This window comes from Lissotriton vulgaris, chromosome 11 (genome assembly GCF_964263255.1).
Source record: "Lissotriton vulgaris chromosome 11, aLisVul1.2, whole genome shotgun sequence".
NCBI lineage: Eukaryota > Metazoa > Chordata > Amphibia > Caudata > Salamandridae > Lissotriton > Lissotriton vulgaris.
This window is the reverse complement of record NC_141699.1, coordinates 880,201,490-880,220,660: the sequence shown is the minus strand read 5'-3', so window position 1 is coordinate 880,220,660 and position 19,171 is coordinate 880,201,490. Positions and strand designations below refer to the sequence as shown.

General features: G+C 50.9%; 1 protein-coding gene across 1 annotated transcript in view; it reads left to right on the top strand.

Annotated features, from left to right (window-relative positions):
• The window catches only part of SAP130 (Sin3A associated protein 130), a 988,428-nt gene that overhangs the window by 668,470 nt on the left and 300,787 nt on the right, over positions 1–19,171 (top strand). The window contains exon 17 of the mRNA XM_086942556.1: positions 3,549–3,898. Coding sequence (XP_086798682.1) covers positions 3,549–3,898 — 350 coding nt within the window. The remainder of the gene's footprint in view (positions 1–3,548; positions 3,899–19,171) is intronic.

The window sequence follows — 19,171 nt, the reverse complement described above, 5'->3', positions numbered from 1 at the left end:
ATATTGGACTTGAGACCTCAACCAAGACCTCAAAAAACTGTCATTCCGTATGGTGTCCATCCAGGAGGTGCTGCAACTCCTCAATGCGAACACCTTTATGGTGTCTTTAGACCTCCAAGACGCATATTTTCATATACCAATCCACAGGAACCACTAACAATTTCTCAGGTTTGAGGTGGCGGGCAAGCACTACCAGTTTTGGGTATTGCCTTTTGGGCTAAAGGCGGCACCACACATTTTTACCAAATGTCTATCTCCAGTAGCAGCGAACCTCCGCCAACATCCTCACCAGGTCTTCCCGTACTTAGACTGGCTCGTCAAGGAACCTACTTTCGCAGGCGTGACCAAGTCCTCCAACGCCTGTCTTCAGCTCTTCAACGGTCTGGGACTTACTCTCAACGAAGAGAAATCCGTCCTTCAGCCGTCCCAGTGTCTCACTTTCCTCGGAGCTGTCCTAGATACTACTCAGAGAAAGGCTTTCCCTTCACAGGAACGTCAAGTGAAACTAAGGACCTTGGCCGCACGGATTCAATCCAAAATGTCCATCACGGTGCGCCTGTACAAGTCCTTGGTAGGGATGATGTCCTCAAACATCCTGTTGGTTCCACACTGCCGCCTTCGTATGCGTCCACTTCAAGAGGCGCTATCAGCTCAGTGGATTCAATGCAGGGGATCCTTCGACGTCATCCGGATAACTCCTACCATTGTCCAGGCTCTGAACTGATGGCTTCATCCACAAAATCTACGGCAGGATCTTTCGTTCATACTTCCAGTCTCGCCACATGTGATAACTACAGATGCGTCTTTGGAAGGTTGGGGGCGTTCCCTCAGGACCTTCAAATCAACGGGCAGTGGTCCCTTGCAGAGAAGCAACTGCACATGAACCTCCTCGAGTTGAGAGCAGTTTACCTGGCATTAAAAGCGTTCCTGCCCAGGATCAAAGATTCCCCAGTGCTTGTGAGAACAGACAACACCACCACAATGCACTATTTAAACAAGCAAGGGGGAACTCGCTCTGTCGTTGTCTCAAGAATCTCAAAGAATTTGGAAATGGCTTCTTCAGCACAACATTCCCCTTCGGGCGGAGTACGTCCCAGGGACGGACAATGTCCTGGCGGACTCTCTGAGCAGGCAACGTTCCGTGTGCCACGAGTGGGAGCTGGATCATCAACTTCTCAGCTCTGTATTCGCCTGATGGGGCAGGCCTCACCTGGATCTGTTTGCGACACAGCACAACGCAAAATGCCAACATTACGCAAGCTGCCATCCCCAGAAGGGATCACTGGGGAATGCAATTTCGATCGGATGGTGCAACATCTTTGCGTACGCATTTCCTCCATTTCCCCTGATTCCCAGGGTCCTCTGGAAACTGAAGGCAGAGCATTGCACCCTGATCCTTATAGCATCAGCGTGGCCGCGCCAACACTGGTTTACAGAGCTTCATCTCCTGTCGCTGGAACCGCCAATTCTATTCAAGCGTTGCCCGACTCTCCTTACAATGTACCAGGGCCAAGTCCAGCATCTGGATCCAGCATCTCTCAGATTGTCGGCTTGGCTCCTGAGTTCAGAGAGTTTCAAAACCTAGAAATTCCTCAAGAATGCAGGGCAGTCTTAGCCCGGGCTCGGACTGACAGTACCAACAAGACGTATTCTCTGAAGTGGAAAAGGTTCTGTGTATGGAGTAAAGCAAACAAGATACACCCCTTTTCATCAACGCCTGCACAAATTCTACCTTACCTGCTCCATTTGGCGCACTCAGGATTGGCCCATGCTTCTATTAAAGTCCACCTGGCGGCCATATCTCGCTTCAGGCGTTCGTCATCTGGTACTTCCCTCTGGTCCGATAGACTGGTTAAGCAATTTTTAAAAGGCCTGTTCAGGACATTTCCTCCGGTGAGAGCTTTACCACCCACCTGGCAACTAAACATTGTACTTGCTCAACTGATGAAACATCCCTTTGAGCCAATACACAGAGCAGACATCAAATACCTGTCTTGGAAAACCGCTCTCTTGCTAGCGCTCACATCAGCAAAGCGTGTAAGTGAGCTGCAAGCCTTCTCTATTCAGGATCCTTTCTTGCAATTCAAACAGGACAGAGTTATTCTACGGACCAACCCCAAATTCATCCCAAAGATTCCGTCTAATTTTCACCTGAATGAACCTATAGTCTTGCGGACTTTCTTCCCAAATCCACTTTCCGCAGCAGAGAGGTGTCTCCACTCTTTAGACCTCAAACGTTGTCTGAAGTTCTACATTCACCGAACACAACAGTTTCGGAAATCCAACCAGCTTTTTGTCGCCTTCAGCAGGCCCAAAAAGGGTCTTCCTTTGACTAAGCAGAGCATATCTCGTTGGATCTCTGCAGCCATTACTTTCTGCCATCAACAGGCAGGACATCCTCTGCATTCTAAAGTTCGAGCTCATACAACCAGAGCTGTCTCTACTTCAATGGCGATCTTTGCAGGAGTACCCATTATCGACATATGCAGAGCGGCGACGTGGAAGACACCACATACGTTCACCAGGCACTACTGCTTGGATTCTGAACTTATGAAAGATGCAGCAGTGGGACAAGCTTTGCTCCGTCATCTATTTCACTAGAGGTGAGCCTTCTTTCTTCATCCCATCTTCCTACTGTCTACTTGCACATTTCTCTATTATATTGTTTTTGGTACTTGTTATATTTCACAAATGGTATTCTTATATCGTGTGATTTTACATGTTGTACCATACGAAATGTGCTGGTGATTGCTTGCTACTCTGATTCAGGCATGTGAATCTATGAAAGATACCCATAATACTGGATAAGAAATGCGTTACTTACCTGTAACTGCAGTTATCCTGTATTGGTATCTTTCATAGATTCACATGCAACCCACCCACCTCCCCTGGAAGGGCTCACCTTGGTTCTCTCAGTAAGTACTACTTAGCACGGTGCTTACGAAAATCTGAGGGACCAAGGCTCCTTCCAGGAAGGTTCTAGAGGGTGGTGATATCTGATTGGCTCTTGGCCAAAGTTTGGTCCTTTTTACAAAAGGACATGGATATGTTACTAATGAGAGGCCTCTGGCCTATTGCTATGTATATGTTTTTTTGACATTACTCTTTTTATATACCGGCGACTCCCACCCCGACGACGGGGAATGATTCAGGCATGTGAATATATGAAAGATACCAATACTGGATAACTGCAGTTACAGGTAACTAACACATTTCATGTGGTGGGAACATTACATAATCTAGACACTAAATTCTGGTCCCACCATACAGCCTTCTGTCAGTATTTAGCATTAAATCCAAGCATCCCGACCATTGATACGTGGAATCAGTTGCTTCTTTCCTGTGCATGTCTCATGGTTACTTACATGTTTCATAATGTATTTATATGCCACTTTTTCTAGTTGGCATGCTAAGATCATACTGTGTAGAATTGACTGACGCTATCATGGTTTGTCAGTTATGTTGTTTTGCAGACTTTGGTGTAGTTGTAGACCGATGAGCAAGTTCCATTCCAGAAAGATCCAACTAATGCTTTTGTCATTTTTCAGTGCCAAGCCTAAATCAGAAATTCATGTTTCTTTGACGACACCGGTCACCATGGATTGTGTGACTAGTTTGAGCAGTGAACAGCCACCTGCCACAATGCTTTCGACTTCACAGCAGCCTGTGCTAACTCAGTCAAATTCTATCCCTGCAAGTAGCCACTCATCCCAGCCATCCGTGGTAGCCTTATCAGCACTCTCGAGCACACCTGCCTCTTCTGTTGTTATTGCCAACTGTTCCGCAGTCGCACCACACTCTGCTGCTGGAGGACTCTCTAATTCACTGCTTCCTGCATTACCTGAAGTTAAGATCAAGGAGGAACTGGAACCAGCTGATATCCTAAGGCCCATCTCCGGTAAGTGTTCTTGAGGTTCCTCATCCCCTATTACAATAAGTACACCTAGTGGGCACACGTACTGTCCAGTTATTATTGGCTCCTAAATAGAAACTTCAGCAGTAGTCCTAAAGGTTTATTAAATGTAAGATTAAGTCAAGGGCGGGAACGCTTCATTGTCGTGATTAAAGCAAAACCATGTCATAAAATAGTCCCCTGAACCTTTGACTGTTTTGAAGGTTTGCCATTTCCCAAGTGGAGAGATGGGTAAAGTTAAGGTAATACAAGGAATCCGTTCTAACTGTGGAGCTTTTTCTACCTTAAAGATAAAAAACTCACTGCCTTTTACTTTGCCTGTTGATGAACAAGTCAGGCTGCATTCAAGTTTTGTGTGGGTCAAAAAGTTTCTCCACAACAGTTGTGGTGCTTGTCTTCAATTCTGGGGGAGTTTTAAATAATATGATGTTCATAAAAGGCACATTTCTATTCTTCTCCTGCTTATAATCTTTGCATCTTTGGCTTGCTGACTGTATTTATCGGTCATTTTTGGGTCCAGTAGAGAGAGGTGATATTCCAGGTCTGCTTGTTATCTGTGGTGACAGCATAATTGGAGAACAAGTGCTCCAACAGAACATATTCCATCCTCCTTGTACATTTTAAAGCAATCAGACATTCCTCCTTCACCCTATGGGTTATCTAGAGCAGGCAGCCGACTACTTGGCAGCAAGATTATTTGCTTCAGGGTAATTTTGAAATTGTATGAAAAATCAAGCAAGAAGGGCACACTTGAAGTGTAATTTCACCTATTTAAAAAATAACTAATAAGCATAACTGGTTCTCATGTACTGCTCCCCATGAGGTATGAACAAAGTAATTTTTTTAAATTGGGATATAACGCAAGAACATCCTTTGTTCTGAGTTGTCATTGGCATGTTCATGGTATTAACTTTTGGTCACTCATTTTATGTGTCAGACTAGTAAGAGAATGTTTCAGAATAAGAACAATGAGTTCATTGATGATCTGCCCAGGGCAGCTCAGGCATAACATCAGTGCATTTCTACAAAAGCCCTGTGATTCTCCCAAATTAAAGATGTACATAAAGAATTAAGGGCCAGGAGAGATAACAAATAAGACCGCCTCAACCACCCTGAAGGAGGCCTCTCCATCTTCCAGAAAATCTCCCTCCGACTGACAACCTACATCTCGAACGACTCTGCGCCCCCTATGGAACACATCCACTTCCAGATCAACCACAAAACAACTCTACGTGGATCTCTTGCCTACAGACCTTCCGGACCCTGCGCTCTGTTCACCAACACCATCGCAGAACACATCGCGCCTCACGGATTACGTACTGCTCGGAGACCTGCATTTCCACCTTGACAACCTCAGTGACCGAAACTGCACTGCCCTCTTAGACAACCTCGCCAACATCTGACTGAAGCAACCGTCATCACCCACAAGGTGGGACACACCCTCAACCCCATCTTTGCCGGAGGAATCAACATTTGCCTCAGTCGCACCACACCGCTCCTCTGGGTTGACCACCACTGCGTCCACTTCTCCTTCTCTAAACCCACCGCACACAAGCCAACGCCACGCTCTCTGTGCTGAAACTGGAGCAAGATCACCGAAGAGCACCTCGCCTCTGCCCTCAGACCCCTCAGACCCCAACCCCCCCACCACCACGACCAACGCCAACTCTGCAGCCAACGAACTCCAGAAATGGATTGCCGACTGCGCCAACACGCTTGCACCTCTCCAGAACTCCGACAGACAGCACACCACGAAATCCACCTAGTTCACCACAGACCTCCAAGAATCCAAGCGCTTGTGCCACGGCTCGAGAAAGTTTGGAGGAACAGTAAAACCTCAGAAGGATGCACCACCTGCAGGAAGGCCACTCCAGCACACCATCAAATCCACGAAGAGGAACTTCATTCAGAACAGAATCTTCTCCAACTCCAGCAACTCCAAGGAACTCTTCAACATCATACAAGAATTCACCAGACCCCCAGCGAAACCTCTGACGTCCCTCCCTCCTAGGACCTCTGCAATAAAGTCGGCTCCTTCTTTCACCACAAGATCGGGGCACTCTACGACAACTTCGAACACGACCAAAGCACCAACCCAACACCTTCCACCAGCAACTCCACTCAGCCGACCATCCTCACCTAAACCCCTGTCACCACAGAAGACACCACAAAGAAAATGAGGGGCATACACTCCGGATCACCCACTGACCCCTGCCCACTGCACATCTTCCACAGGGCCGCTTCCGTCATCGCACCAGAACTACGACTGCACCCTTGAAACCGGCATGTTCCCCGATGACTGGAAATGCGCAAAAGTCAAACCCCTCCTCAAGAAGTCCTCCGCACATCAGATGGACCCCAAGAACTACCGGCCCATCTTCCTCCTCCACTTAGCCACCAAAGTCACCTAGAAGATCGTCAGCATCCTGCTAACTAACTTCATAGAATCCAACAACATCCTCAACACACATCATTCCGGCTTCCGCAGCAACCACAGCACAAAGAACGCCCTCCTAGCCGCCACAGATGACATCCGCACACTCCTCGACCAAGGCCACACTGCAGCCCACTGCAGCCCTCATCCTACTAAATGTCTCAGCAGCCAGATGACACCTGGTAGCCCCTTGCCCTTGGCAACTCCCACAGGCCACACCTGCAAACTCGGGATCATACCTTACCCCTCCCTACCATAAACTGACAATTCAACAATGTTTACTCCACATGCTTTAACACCCTCTGCATACTCCGCAAGACCTTCAATTGGATCCCCCCCCCCCCTTGAATCCAGGAAGACTGTCACTCATCACCAGCAGTCTGGACTGTGGGAAATCCCATCTACGACGGAATCAACAAATCTCTGCTCCACAAACTCCAGACCATCCAGTATACCGCAATCAGACTCGTCCTCCTCATCCCTAGTCAAGGCCACATCACCCAGCGCCTATGAGACCTCCTCTGGGTCCCAGTCAAAAAAAGATCGACCTTCAAGCTGCTCACACACGCCTTCAAAGCCCTCCACAACACCGGACCCCAATACCTCAACAAAAAAAATCTCCTTCTGCGCCCTCAAGAGAAACCTCCGCTCCGCTGACGTAGCCTTAGCCAAATTTCTCCTCATCCACAGAGCCGAAACGCGAGGCAGATCCTTCTTCTACATCTCAGCAAAGACCTGGAACAAACTCCCCCTCAGCATCAGACGAACCCCACACTGCAAGCATTCAGGAAAAACCTTAAGACCTGGCTTTTTGAATGTCCGGATATCCCTGAACCCCACCCAAACCGCCTTGAGACCCTCACGAGTGAGTAGTGCGCTCTACTAGAGTTCACTTCCAGTGACTCTAGCATTCACAAGTCTTTTGACAAGGAAGTTATAATTTACAGTATCTAATGCAGAGCTCGAATCAAGAGAAATGATGTCAGCTGATCCTCCTTGATCAAGTAGTTTTTCGGATAGCTCAATCACTGTCAGAAGGGCCGTTTCTATACTGTGCAGGGGTTGGAATCCAGTCTGGGTAGAGTGAAGTAATTTATTATTTTCTGGAAATTCTGACATTCAGGTTGGCATGTTTTTCTAGCTTTTTACTTATCAGTGGGAGAAAGTGATAAGTAAAAAGCCGGTGTTGTGGAGGGCTCGGTGTTGTGGAGGGCTTTGAAGGCGTGTGTGAGCAGCTTGAAGGTCGATCTTTTTTTGACTGGGACCCAGAGGAGGTCTCATAGGCGCTGGGTGATGTGGCCTTGACTAGGGATGAGGAGGACGAGTCTGATTGCGGTATACTGGATGGTCTGGAGTTTGTGGAGCAGAGATTTGTTGATTCAGTCGTAGATGGGATTTCCCACAGTCCAGACTGCTGGTGATGAGTGACAGTCTTCCTGGATTCAAGGGGGGGGGATCCAATTGAAGGTCTTGCGGAGTATGCAGAGGGTGTTAAAGCATGTGGAGTAAACATTGTTGAATTGTCAGTTTATGGTAGGGAGGGGTCTAGTATGATCCCGAGTTTGCAGGTGTGGCCCGTGGGAGTTGCCAAGGGCAAGGGGCTACCAGGTGTCATCTGGCTGCTGAGACATTTAGTAGGATGAGGGCTGCAGTGTGGCCTTGGTCGAGGAGTGTGCGGATGTCATCTGTGGCGGCTAGGAGGGCGTTCTTTGTGCTGTGGTTGCTGCGGAAGCCGGAATGATGTGTGTTGAGGTAGTTGCCTAACATTGAGGGATCCAGATTGGGCTCATTTTGTAATGCTTTGACCATGCATGCCAAGTTTCCATGGCAAATGGAATTGTCCCTTAGTGAGAGATTTATCAGCTGGAGCAAGGATGGGAGTATCAAATCTGTGACTTTACCTAAAAGACACGGAGGGGCCGGGTTGATAGGGGAGCCAGACTTAACTTTTTTGCAAAAGAATCTAGCTTGTTAATTGTACTGTGTTGGTGTCAATTCCATTAATAGGCCTGGAGAAGAAGGTTCAAGCAGAGTTTCTGCAATTCTGAAGATTTCACATGAACAATTATCAGCTTGGGTAATTTAAAGTGCTTGCGCTTTTTTTCATTTCAACTTGATAGATTTTAATTGATTCTCTAATTCTGTTTTCTTAACTCCCCATAGTATTTCCTCCACATCCTTTCTGCTCTTTTACAGTTCTGTTTCAGCTTACGGAGGTTATGAGTTTATCAGGGTGAGATTTTCTCTTTAACTCACCTAATGCAAGTTTTCTTGGGGATACCTTGAACTAGGAAGATTTTAATCCAATCAGTGAATCTTTCATTAGCAATAGTTTGGTTTAAGTCTAAAGTAGGCTTGGAGTCTCAAATGGATTGTTTCCATTGTCCATCAGCAGTCTGGACCAAGGACGTTCTTGCTGCTAACCGTTTTATGATAGAAAGGTGAAGCCATATTTTCCCTAATGACTGGGATCAGAGAATGGACAGATCAAAGTACCGGAATATGGTCCAGAACTCTTATAATTTTCTATTGGAAAAAAGGGGGTCAAGTAGATGTCATGTATCATGGGTGTCATGTATCATGGGTGGGACTGCCACCTTTTGTATGAACTGAATGGCTAATAAATCTTGAAGGAGGGTAGAAACTTGGGGGTTCGTAAGCTCATCAAAATGGAGATTAATATCCCCTTAAGAGAGAAAGATTGGGGCTGGCACGACCCAAATTAGGAGCAACGTCAGAAAGGGATTGCATAAATGTAACACAGGTTTCAGGTGGTTTGTATAATAAAATGCCTGGGAAAGTGCTAGTATGGGAAAGGGAGATTGTGAAAGTCATACTTTTGCACTCTGGTATCAGGTCAGGCTTAGTAAAGCATCTACAAATGTATTTCAGGAGGCTAGCAATACCCCCACCCTTCTTTATTTTGCAGTCTCTATGTTGAAGATAGTAAGCAACCAAGTTTCCGTTAAAAAATATAACGTCTGGCTTTTCCTCTTCCAGAAAGGAAAAAAGTGCTAGTTTGATTGTGAATTGACCTGCAATTAATTAAAAACATTCTATCGGAGGAGGGAGCTTTAAGGGAAGGTTTCAGACCTATAGCCAATGACTGGGTATATGGGTTTGTCCTCCTTCCATGAGTGCCTGATTGCAATGACCCTAGTATCCTGACCATTTATTATTGTCAATGGCACCACCCTTCTCTTGCTGCATTCACTTCACCTTCAAAAAACCAACCACGCACCACCGCACCCAACAGCTGCCTCGCCGTGGCTGGAGCAAAGTCACTGAAGACCAGCTGCTCACCACCCTCTCCCAGAACCCACCCACCGACCCAACCAACCCAGACGCCGCAGCCCCCAACCTCAGACAGTGGATCGACGCCTGTGCCAACACCCTCGCCCCACTAAAGAAACCCTCCAACAGCCACGCCAGCAAGAGAGCCACCTGGTTCACCGACCAGCTCCTGGTCTCCAAGCTCGCATGCCGGAAACTGGAGAAGAAATGGCTCCACGAAGGTACACCGGACTACCACGCAGCCCACAAGGACGCCACCCGCAGACACCACCTCATCAGATCAGAAGAGGTCCTCCTTCAAAGACCACCTGGATAACAACGCACACGACAGCAAAGAGCTCTTCAGCATCGTTCAATAACTATCCAACCCCAGCGCCAACACCAACGACATCCCGCCCTCACAGGAACTGTGCGACTCACTGGCCATCTTCTTCCACCGCAAGATCGCTGACACCCACAACCGTTTTAACACCACGACCGACCCGACCACGCCAGACTGCAACCCTCCTCTGAACACCAACAACGCCAACCGCCTTACTTCCTGACCTCCTGGTCCAACGTCAGCGACGACGAGACACGCAAGGTCATGAACTCCATCCACTCAGGATCTCTGACAGACCCGTGCCCACACCACATATTCAACAAGGCAGACGCAGCCATCGCCCCCCAACTATAGAAGGTCATCAACATCTCCTTCGAAACAGCAAAATTCCCGGAAAGCTGGAAGCACGCCGAAATAAATGCCCTCCTCAAGAAGCCCCAGGCGGACCCCAAGGACCTCAAGAACTTCCGGCCCATCTCCCTGCTCCCGTTTCCGGCGAAGGTCATCGAGAAAATTGTCAACATGCAACTGACCAGCCACCTCGAAGACCACAACATCCTGGACCTGTTGCAATCCGGATTCATACGAAACCACAGCACCGAGACCGCCCTCATCGCCGCCACAGACGACATCAGGCGCCAATTAGACAGCGGCGAAACATCAGCCCTCCTCCTCCTCCTTGACCTCTCGGCCGCCTTCGACACGGTCTGCCATCCCACTCTAAAAACATGCCTCCAAGAAGCTGGTGTCCAAGAGAAGGCCCTCGACTGGACCACATCCTTCCTCTCCGGCAGATCACAGAGCGTCCGCCTCCCACCCTTCCGATCCGAGGCCACCGACATCATCTGCGGCGTCCCCCAGGGCTCCTCCCTCAGCCCAACGCTGTTCACCATCTACATGGCCCCCCTCGCATAAGTGGCCCGCCATCACAACCTCAACATCATCTCTTATGCCGACGACACTCAGCTCATCCTCTCCCTCACCAAGGACCCACACAGCGCCAAATGCCAATATCCACGACGGAATGAAGGCCATTGGCGACTGGATGAGGAGCAGCCGGCTGAAACTGAATTCGGACAAGACAGGGGTCCTCATCCTCGGACCCAACCCCTCGGCCGGGGACGACTCCTGGTGGCCGACCACTCTTGGGACAGCACCGACACCCACCGACCACACAAGCAATCTAGGATTCATCCTCGACTCCTCCCTCTCCATGTCCAAACAGGTCAACGCCGTCTCCTCCTCCTGCTACAACACCCTCTGCACGCTTAGCAGGATCTACAAGTGGATCCCAACCGAAACAAGGAGGACAGTGACAGAGGGACTCGTCAGCAGCAAGCTGGACTAAGGCAACGCGCTCTACGCCGGAATCCCAGCCAAACACCTACGACGACTACAGCGCATCCAAAATGCCCCCCCTCCCCCCCACTGATCGTCAACGTCCCCCGCCGCAGCCACATCACCCCTCCCACCCCCACCCTGACAAACCTACACTGGCTCCCCATCGACTAGAGGATCACCTTCAAACTCCTCACCCATGCACACAAACCACTCCACAACACCGGACCAGCCTACCCGAACAGCCGACTCAGCTTCCACACCAACACCCCCGCCAGCCTCGCACTCGCCGCCATCCCCCGCATCTAACGAACAACCTCCGGCGGCAGATCCTTCTCCCACCTGGCCGCCAAGACCTGGAACACACTACCTACACACCTACGGCAGACCGAAGACCTACTCGCCTTCGGAGGACTCCTCAAGACCTGGCTCTTCGAGCAGTAGAGAACCCCCCTCTCAGCGCCTTGAGACCCTCACGGGTGAGTAGCGCACTTTACAAATACCATGATTGATTGAGGGTGTAGGAAGCTGCCTCCAAACAGGCACAGGTAAAAGTAGATTGTACCTTAGTCACTATTTATGATAATGTGGGCAAGCAGTAAGGCTTTATCAGAGGGTAGTTTTAAGCATTTATTGTACACACTCAGGCAAGAAATTATGTCACACACTCCAAGACTGAACTCAGACCAATTCTGTTTGTATAACAATATTAAGTTATTATATTTCTACAACCAAGCTAGGCCTGGTACAGGCAAATGAAAAAATACTTTGCAGGTATATTGCAGTTGAAATTAAATTGAAATGCAGTTGGATGCAATTGGTTTGTTTACAGGTAAGTCAACAGTCAAAATTAATTTAGTTACTTTTGTGATGACTTTGTACGTTGCTTTTCAGATTACTTTTTTTTTCAGAACAAAATGTTATTGAGTTGTTGAAAAGTTGCATGACAAGCACAGTGCCCCGGGAACCAGAGAAGCTGTGAGCATTAAAGTAATAATCACATTGTAGGCAATTCAAACAACCATTTAAATGAAAGTAGCTACCCTACGTCCCCCCTCCCCTCCCCCCCCCACTCCCCCCTCCCCCCCACCCGAAGCCCCCCTCCTACCCCCTGCACAGCGACTAGGCAGTCCGTAAATAAAAGGCATATCAAGAAACATTTAGTGTGTACACCTCATCACCCGGGTTCAGTGTCCAAATTTCGTTCCTCAGGTTCATCATGTGTTGGCGGTTCCAGCCACAATCCTCTATAATCTGCCCACCTCTTCCAAATCTTATAATGTTTCCGGGGGCAGCCCCTGGCTTCGAAGATCGGGCGCTCCAGTCCCATATAAAAGTCTAGTCCCCTTTTCCACACTCCCAACAGGGGGACCCTGGGGTCTTTCCAGGCTCGGGCCACATCTCTCTTGGCCACAGTGAGGCCCAACAACAGCAAATGTCGGTTATAGATATTGCCCCCCCACTTGTTCCAGTATATGAAGGAGACCCAATTGTGGCGTGTGGGGGAGTTCCCGCCATACACCTCAGACAGGCAGTCCCACACTCCCGACCAAAACCTCTGTAGACCATCACACGACAATACTGTATGTAGAAAGGTGCCCATCTCTCTGCCACATCTCAAACAATCAGGGGACGCAATCATGCCCGCCCTCCACAGTCGTTCCCTGGTATAGTAGGCCCTATGTAAATATTTGAACTGAATGAATCGCAGGCATACTGCGATGGCTGCTCCTCTTGGAGCCTCAAGCGCCTCTCTCCAGTCTTCCTCTTAAAATGCACCCAGATCATTCTCCCACTTAGCCAGCAGAGTGTCTAGGGAAGTTTAACAATGTGTAACTAGTGTTTGGTAGATAGATGATATCTTTTTACTTTCCAATTCCCCCATGAATACCTTGGCCTCCAGGGGGCTAAACTCGGGCAAGGAGTCCAGGCCTTTCAAGGTGGGTGTGATAGCATGGCGAAACTGTAAATATTGAAAGAACTGGGTCCGGGGCATGTCATACTCTTCTCGTATCTCCTGGAACAACTTAAGGGTCGTGCCCTTGACGACGTGGCCTATGGCCGAGATGCCAATCGCGTCCCAGCCACGGAACCCCTGTAGGGACATCAATGCTGGTAGTTGCCCATTCTGCCACAATAGGGTTTTCCTCGTTAGTTTGTTCCACCACCCCATGCGGCGGAGTGCTCCGCGCCATATATGAAACACTATTTGAGTGACCACCCGGAGACTCTTCCTCTTAACAGTCGAATAAAGTATGGTATGTAGCGTGCCAGGGTCCATTAGGTACCTCTCCAGGGCGTAGGCCGGATCACCTCGATCCCCATACCACCGCTCATTCAGTATCAATAGGTGAGAAGCTTGATAATAGGACAGGATGTCTGACGTTGCTAGACCGCCACAATACGTGAAAAGGAAACATGTGCGGAGCGCCACTCTCGCTACTCCCACGGCCCAGAGAAAGTGAAGAGCGCCGAATTTACCTGCTTGAACCATTGCGGTGAAATAGGGTATGGGTGGTTTTGTAATTAGTATAAAAGACGTGGGAGGGCCACCATTTTAAATATGGCCGAACGGCCGTACACATTCAGGGGCATGCGGGACCATGTAGTCGTGTCCGAGCGGATACGCTCCCATACGGGTACAACATTGCGCGTCCAGGAGACCCCACGCAAATCTGTCAGGAACACTCTCAAATATTTAAAGCCTCCCGTCGTTTCTTGCAATGCCGCCGCCCAGGACCCTAGGCCACAACGCTCCCCCAGTACCCACAGCACTGACTTACGCAGGTTTAAGTGGAGGCCCGACACCTCCCCAAAAATTTGCATGATGTCGAGGACCGGTGGCCCAGATCTGTTCACGTCTGTGAGAAAAAATAGGACATCGTCAGCATAGAGTGCAATTCTATCAGAGGGTCCCGCTCCCCACTCAATGTCCCGCATCTGTGCGTCCACTCGGACCCATGCCGCCAACGGTTCCATAGCCAGGGAAAATAGATAAGGCGAGAGGGGGCATCCTTGCCTGGTGCCCCGCCCTATGGAGAAGGAATCGGACACTGCCCCAGCCACTCTCACTGACGCCGTTAGATCCGTGTACAATAGCTGCAGGTATGATAAAAAGTGGGGCCCCAGATTCAGGCTGGACAGAAGTGCACGGAGGTAGACCCAACTCACCGAGTCGAAGGCCCTATCTATGTCGGCCAGTAGAAGAGCCGCTGGAATCCCTGCCTCTCTGGCCGCCTCCACCGCCACCTGCGCGCGCCTAATATTGTGTCTTGTTGCTCTATGGGGCATAAACCCGGCCTGGTCCGGGTGGACAAGATCGGTAATGTATGGGAGAAGGCGATTGGCCAGAGTCTTGGCCAATTTTTTCGCTTCGGTATTCAATAACGAGATTGGCCTATAGGACTCTGGTTGGTCAGGAGGCCTCCCTGGTTGGCAGAAGACCACTATTTCAGTGTGCCGCCAGTCCCTCGGGAGTCGGCCACACTCTCTGGCTGCCACTAACACCCTGCCATAGTACGTACCTAATTGGAGGTGAAATTTCTTAAAAATTCACAAGGGAACCCATTGGGTCTGGGGGCCTTGCCCACGTTCAATTCCCCGAGGGCTGTATCCAGCTCTTCCGCCGACAAAGGGAGTTCAAGGCGAGCCCGCCCTTCATCCGAGATTGGTCGTGGCGGGAGATCAGCCAGGAATTGGTCAATGTCTTCCGCCGAGAGACGTTCCCGGGGGGCGTATTGGGCCTCATAATACTGTGCAAAGCCGGCTGCTAGGTCCGTCGGGCCGTCATGGGCGTTCCCATCTCATCCCGCAGACACAGCAGGGACTGTGCGTGAAAAGTACTCTGTCAGAGCCTATATAGCATTGAGCTGGATTTGTCGCCCCTCTGGTAGATCCTACTTTGAGTCGCCAACCACAGCTGTCGAGCTTCATCTGACAGCAAGGAGGCATACGACTGCTGCGTCAGCAGTAGTTGTCTCACATCCTCCTCACCCCCGCCAGCGTGACATCTTCTTTCTTGGTCACTGACTCGGTCCTCAGCTCTCACTATGTCCTGCCTGCGTGTCTTGCGGGCTGCCGCACACCAAGTAATGTCCACCCGCGAAGCGTGGGTTTCAGTGCCTCCCAGAGGATCATGTCATCTGTATAAGAGTTATCATTATCACTCCAGTAGTGAGCAATAGCCTCCCTCATGTGGGTCTGATAGTCTTCTTGTTGTAGGTGCCACGTGGAGAGGCGCCATCTGAACGGCTGCCGTCTCCTATCAAGAAGTAGGTCAATCACTACCGCGGAGTGGTCCGACAGGCCGCGTGGCAGTATGGTCTTGGCATCTACCCTCCCAACCCAGGCATGGGGGATAAGTAATCAATTCTGGAGAAGGACTTATGTACTGCTGAGACATATGTGTATTCACGATGTTGGGTGTGTTGGTGTCGCCATGCGTCTACCCATCCCATCCCTCTCACCATGCCATTCAGTTTAGTAGGTGTATCCGATGGCACCTCACCCCCCCAGCCTGTGTCGATCCATCCGTGCATTCATCACATCATTCCAGTCCCCACCTACCACCGCCATAACATCTGGTATCTCGGCCCACACACCAAACAATTTTTCTATAAGGGCACCTTGCAGCGGAGGTGGGGCGTAAACACTCCCGAAGACTATCGGCTCTGTGCCTATCTTGCCCTGAACAAACACATATCTGCCCTGTGCATCGACCCACTGAGTCTCATGAGTATAGGACAACCTATGGTGCACCAAGATAGCTACCCCTCGAGATCCCCTCACAAACCCAGCATGATACACCTGCTGAAATGCATAGCGCTGTAGACTGAGGGTCTTGGAACCCATAAGGTGAATCTCTTGCAACAGTAACACATCAGCCCTGTCTCTCTTCCCCTGTCTCAGGACTGCCCCTCTCTTTATCCTGTCCAGCATCCCCCCGTACATTCCAGCTCACAACACACATTGATGCCCTCTGTAGGCTTGATTCAGAAGTGTCAACCGCCATTCATGGACAGAAAAGTAAACGTCCCGAGCTTCTGAGGCCACACACACACATCTTGCTTCAATAGGACCCGAAAGAACACTGTGCAGATTAACGCATCCCACCCTCCCCTGCCCCCCTTCAACTCACACCCAACAAATCCTCCAACCCCCACCCCGTTCCCAGTCACCCTTTCAACTTCCCCCCACCCCATACCTCAGTAACATTGAAGTACCTGTCGCGGTATAGATGATCTCCGACCCCCAACGGGAGGGTAGAGACCCACTATCCCAATGGATCCCCATCATTAGGAGGAGGATTCTTCTTGGTGCGTGACCTCCAGTGACTCCTGCTCCGCGATCGCCGGGGAGTCCTCGCGGGCCCCGCCGTGGATGATGAATCAGAGTCTCGACCCGGAGAGGTATTTACTCTGATGCGGACCGTTTCATCCGTCCAGGCAAAAACTTCTTCCGTAGTATTAAAGAATTGAGTCCGGGACTGGAAGACCACACGCAGGCGGGCCGGGTAAAGCAAGGCATACTGGATATTGAGGCCCCTCAACCGCGCCTTAGCCGCGTAGCCGGTAAAGGACTGACGTTGCTGAACCAGTCTGGTGTAGTCTGGGAATATGAGGATTTTGATGTTTTCAAATAGCAAAGGCTCCTTCATTCGCGCTTGTCGCAGGATTGTGTCGCGGTCGTGATAATTGAGCAGCTTGGCTATCACAGGCCGCAGGCGAGCTCCCACCGGCGGCTTCTGGGTCAGTGCTCGGTGCGCGCGTTCAATTATAAAACAGCGCGAAAGGGACTCCGGAGGGAGCCACCCCTCCAACCATTGGGTCAGAAAGGCTTCCATGTCGCCCTTCTCACAGCCCTCCGGAAATCCCACGAACCGCAGGTTGTTCCGCCGAGCACGTCCTTCCGCGTCCTCAGCTCGCAGTGCAAGGCCCTTCTGAATCCCTTCCATGTTGGCCACCTTCTTAAGTGTCGCCACGTCGTCCTCCACTCCTGTAATTCTGGTCTCAGTCTCAGTGATGCGGGCCACGTCGTTGCGCAGGTCCTGACGCAGTAAAGTAACATCAGCTCCAACTGCCCCTATTTTCGCATCTAGCATGTCTCTGGATAGCGTATCGCTGCCATGAGGGCTGCATTGTCCGGGCCATATACCGGAGGGCCTCCGGATGCCCCTGCTCCTCCAGTTGACCCAGTGAATTTATCGATCGTGCCTTGTTTCGAGGCTCCTCCACTGTTGCCAACCCTCGTCATGGTTGTCACCGGATATGTGCACAAGGTTCGGAGCACAGCAGTGGTTGCAGGTCGGTCACCCTAATCTCCGTGGTCACAGAGCTGTGTCCGGGCCTTTCCCGCTTTCGGAGGATATCGTCCGCTCTCAGGGCAGTCTGCGCTGTCGCCCGTGGTGTCACTTCTCCCTGCCCCAATGGCACGGTGCCCCCTTCAATATTCGCCAAAAGCGATTACTCCATGTCCAATGCAGGGGGCATATGTGTTACAGCTCCGTCCAAAAGCCACTCCGGGGCACAGTCGCCCCCCTCCAAGAGCTCGGCAGTCACTGGGTCTGCGCCGGATCGTCTGCCTCAGTCACTGGGCCCTCGGCGTCGCCGCCAGCTCATTGCCATTCAGGGCCTAGGTTTCAGCTCCCCGGCACTCCGTCCTCGGAGATCACCCCCACGGCCCGATTCTGCCGCCGAGAGGAGTGCACGCAGTGGCACGCCGCGTGTGCAATTCAAACTGGTCAGGGTCGCCGCCGGGCTCAGTATATCGCACCCGCCTCTTTTGCAGCGAGCGCCGCCACTGCCATCCACGACCTGCCGGGGGGGGAGGGGGGAAACAGGAGAGTGTTTCCGCATTGTCCGCAGCACAACAGTCCCCCCTGCGGTCCGACGCGACCGCCGAACGAGGCCAACCCGGCCCCCTCCCGCACTCCCCCGGCCCGCAGCCTGCACAGCCTCCGATTCCTGGGTGCGGCAGCGGTGGTACCGGGTGCTCCGTGTCCTCTGCAAGGCACGGTTTACTCACTGCGGGCCTCCGTGTGTCGGGTTGGAAGGGTCTGTCCACTGCTCTCCGCTGGTCCCGGCCGCGCCGCACTTCCGCCCGGATGCACCCGGACTCGAGGTCCCGGCTTCCGCGGGTCTGGTAGGCCTCTCCACCTCAGGTCTCGGATCGCCGTTGGGCAGACGTCCGAGGTCCCGCAAATCACCGTCAGGGCTTCTCGGCCACTTCCGACGCCGATGTATCCTAGTTGAGACGTCTCAGGGTTGGGGAGACCTAGGATATATGTCGGATGAATCGCCGGCGGGACGGAGCTCTTAGGCTGTGTCCGCCATGTTCGCCGCCTTGGCCACGCCCCCTTCAGATTACTTTTTAAGTTACTTTTTCTACTCAGTATGTTAATCCTAGATCTCACATTGGGACATTCCCTAGATGAATGATCAGTAATTCAGTTTTTGTACATTTGCAGTTTTGCAAGGTTTCATACAAACAAAGTCCACACTTGGAAGAATTTTCAAAGAAAAGCAGTCAATGCAATTCAATGAGAGGAAATGAAGTTATCGGTTTACAGTTAAGTACTTAGATTTGGGAGTTGGCTTCCTGGGGTTAGAACCAGGGTTCCCCCAGGGTGAAGGATGCACTCTCAAAGCACCCTCAGCAGCACTAGGGCAGCCTGGTGTAGACTGTAGAGGCCCAATATTATCCAATGGGGGATAGGGGGCATCCGGTTGGGGGCTGCTCACGAGCAGGCCACAAGGTTGTGGGAGCAAAGCTCCTGGACTTAAGCTAGGGGCAAAGGAGTATCCAGTTTAGCACACAAGGTGCACCCACAGTGGCACAAGGGCAGCTGCGTGCACGGTACCTGTTAGCGTTG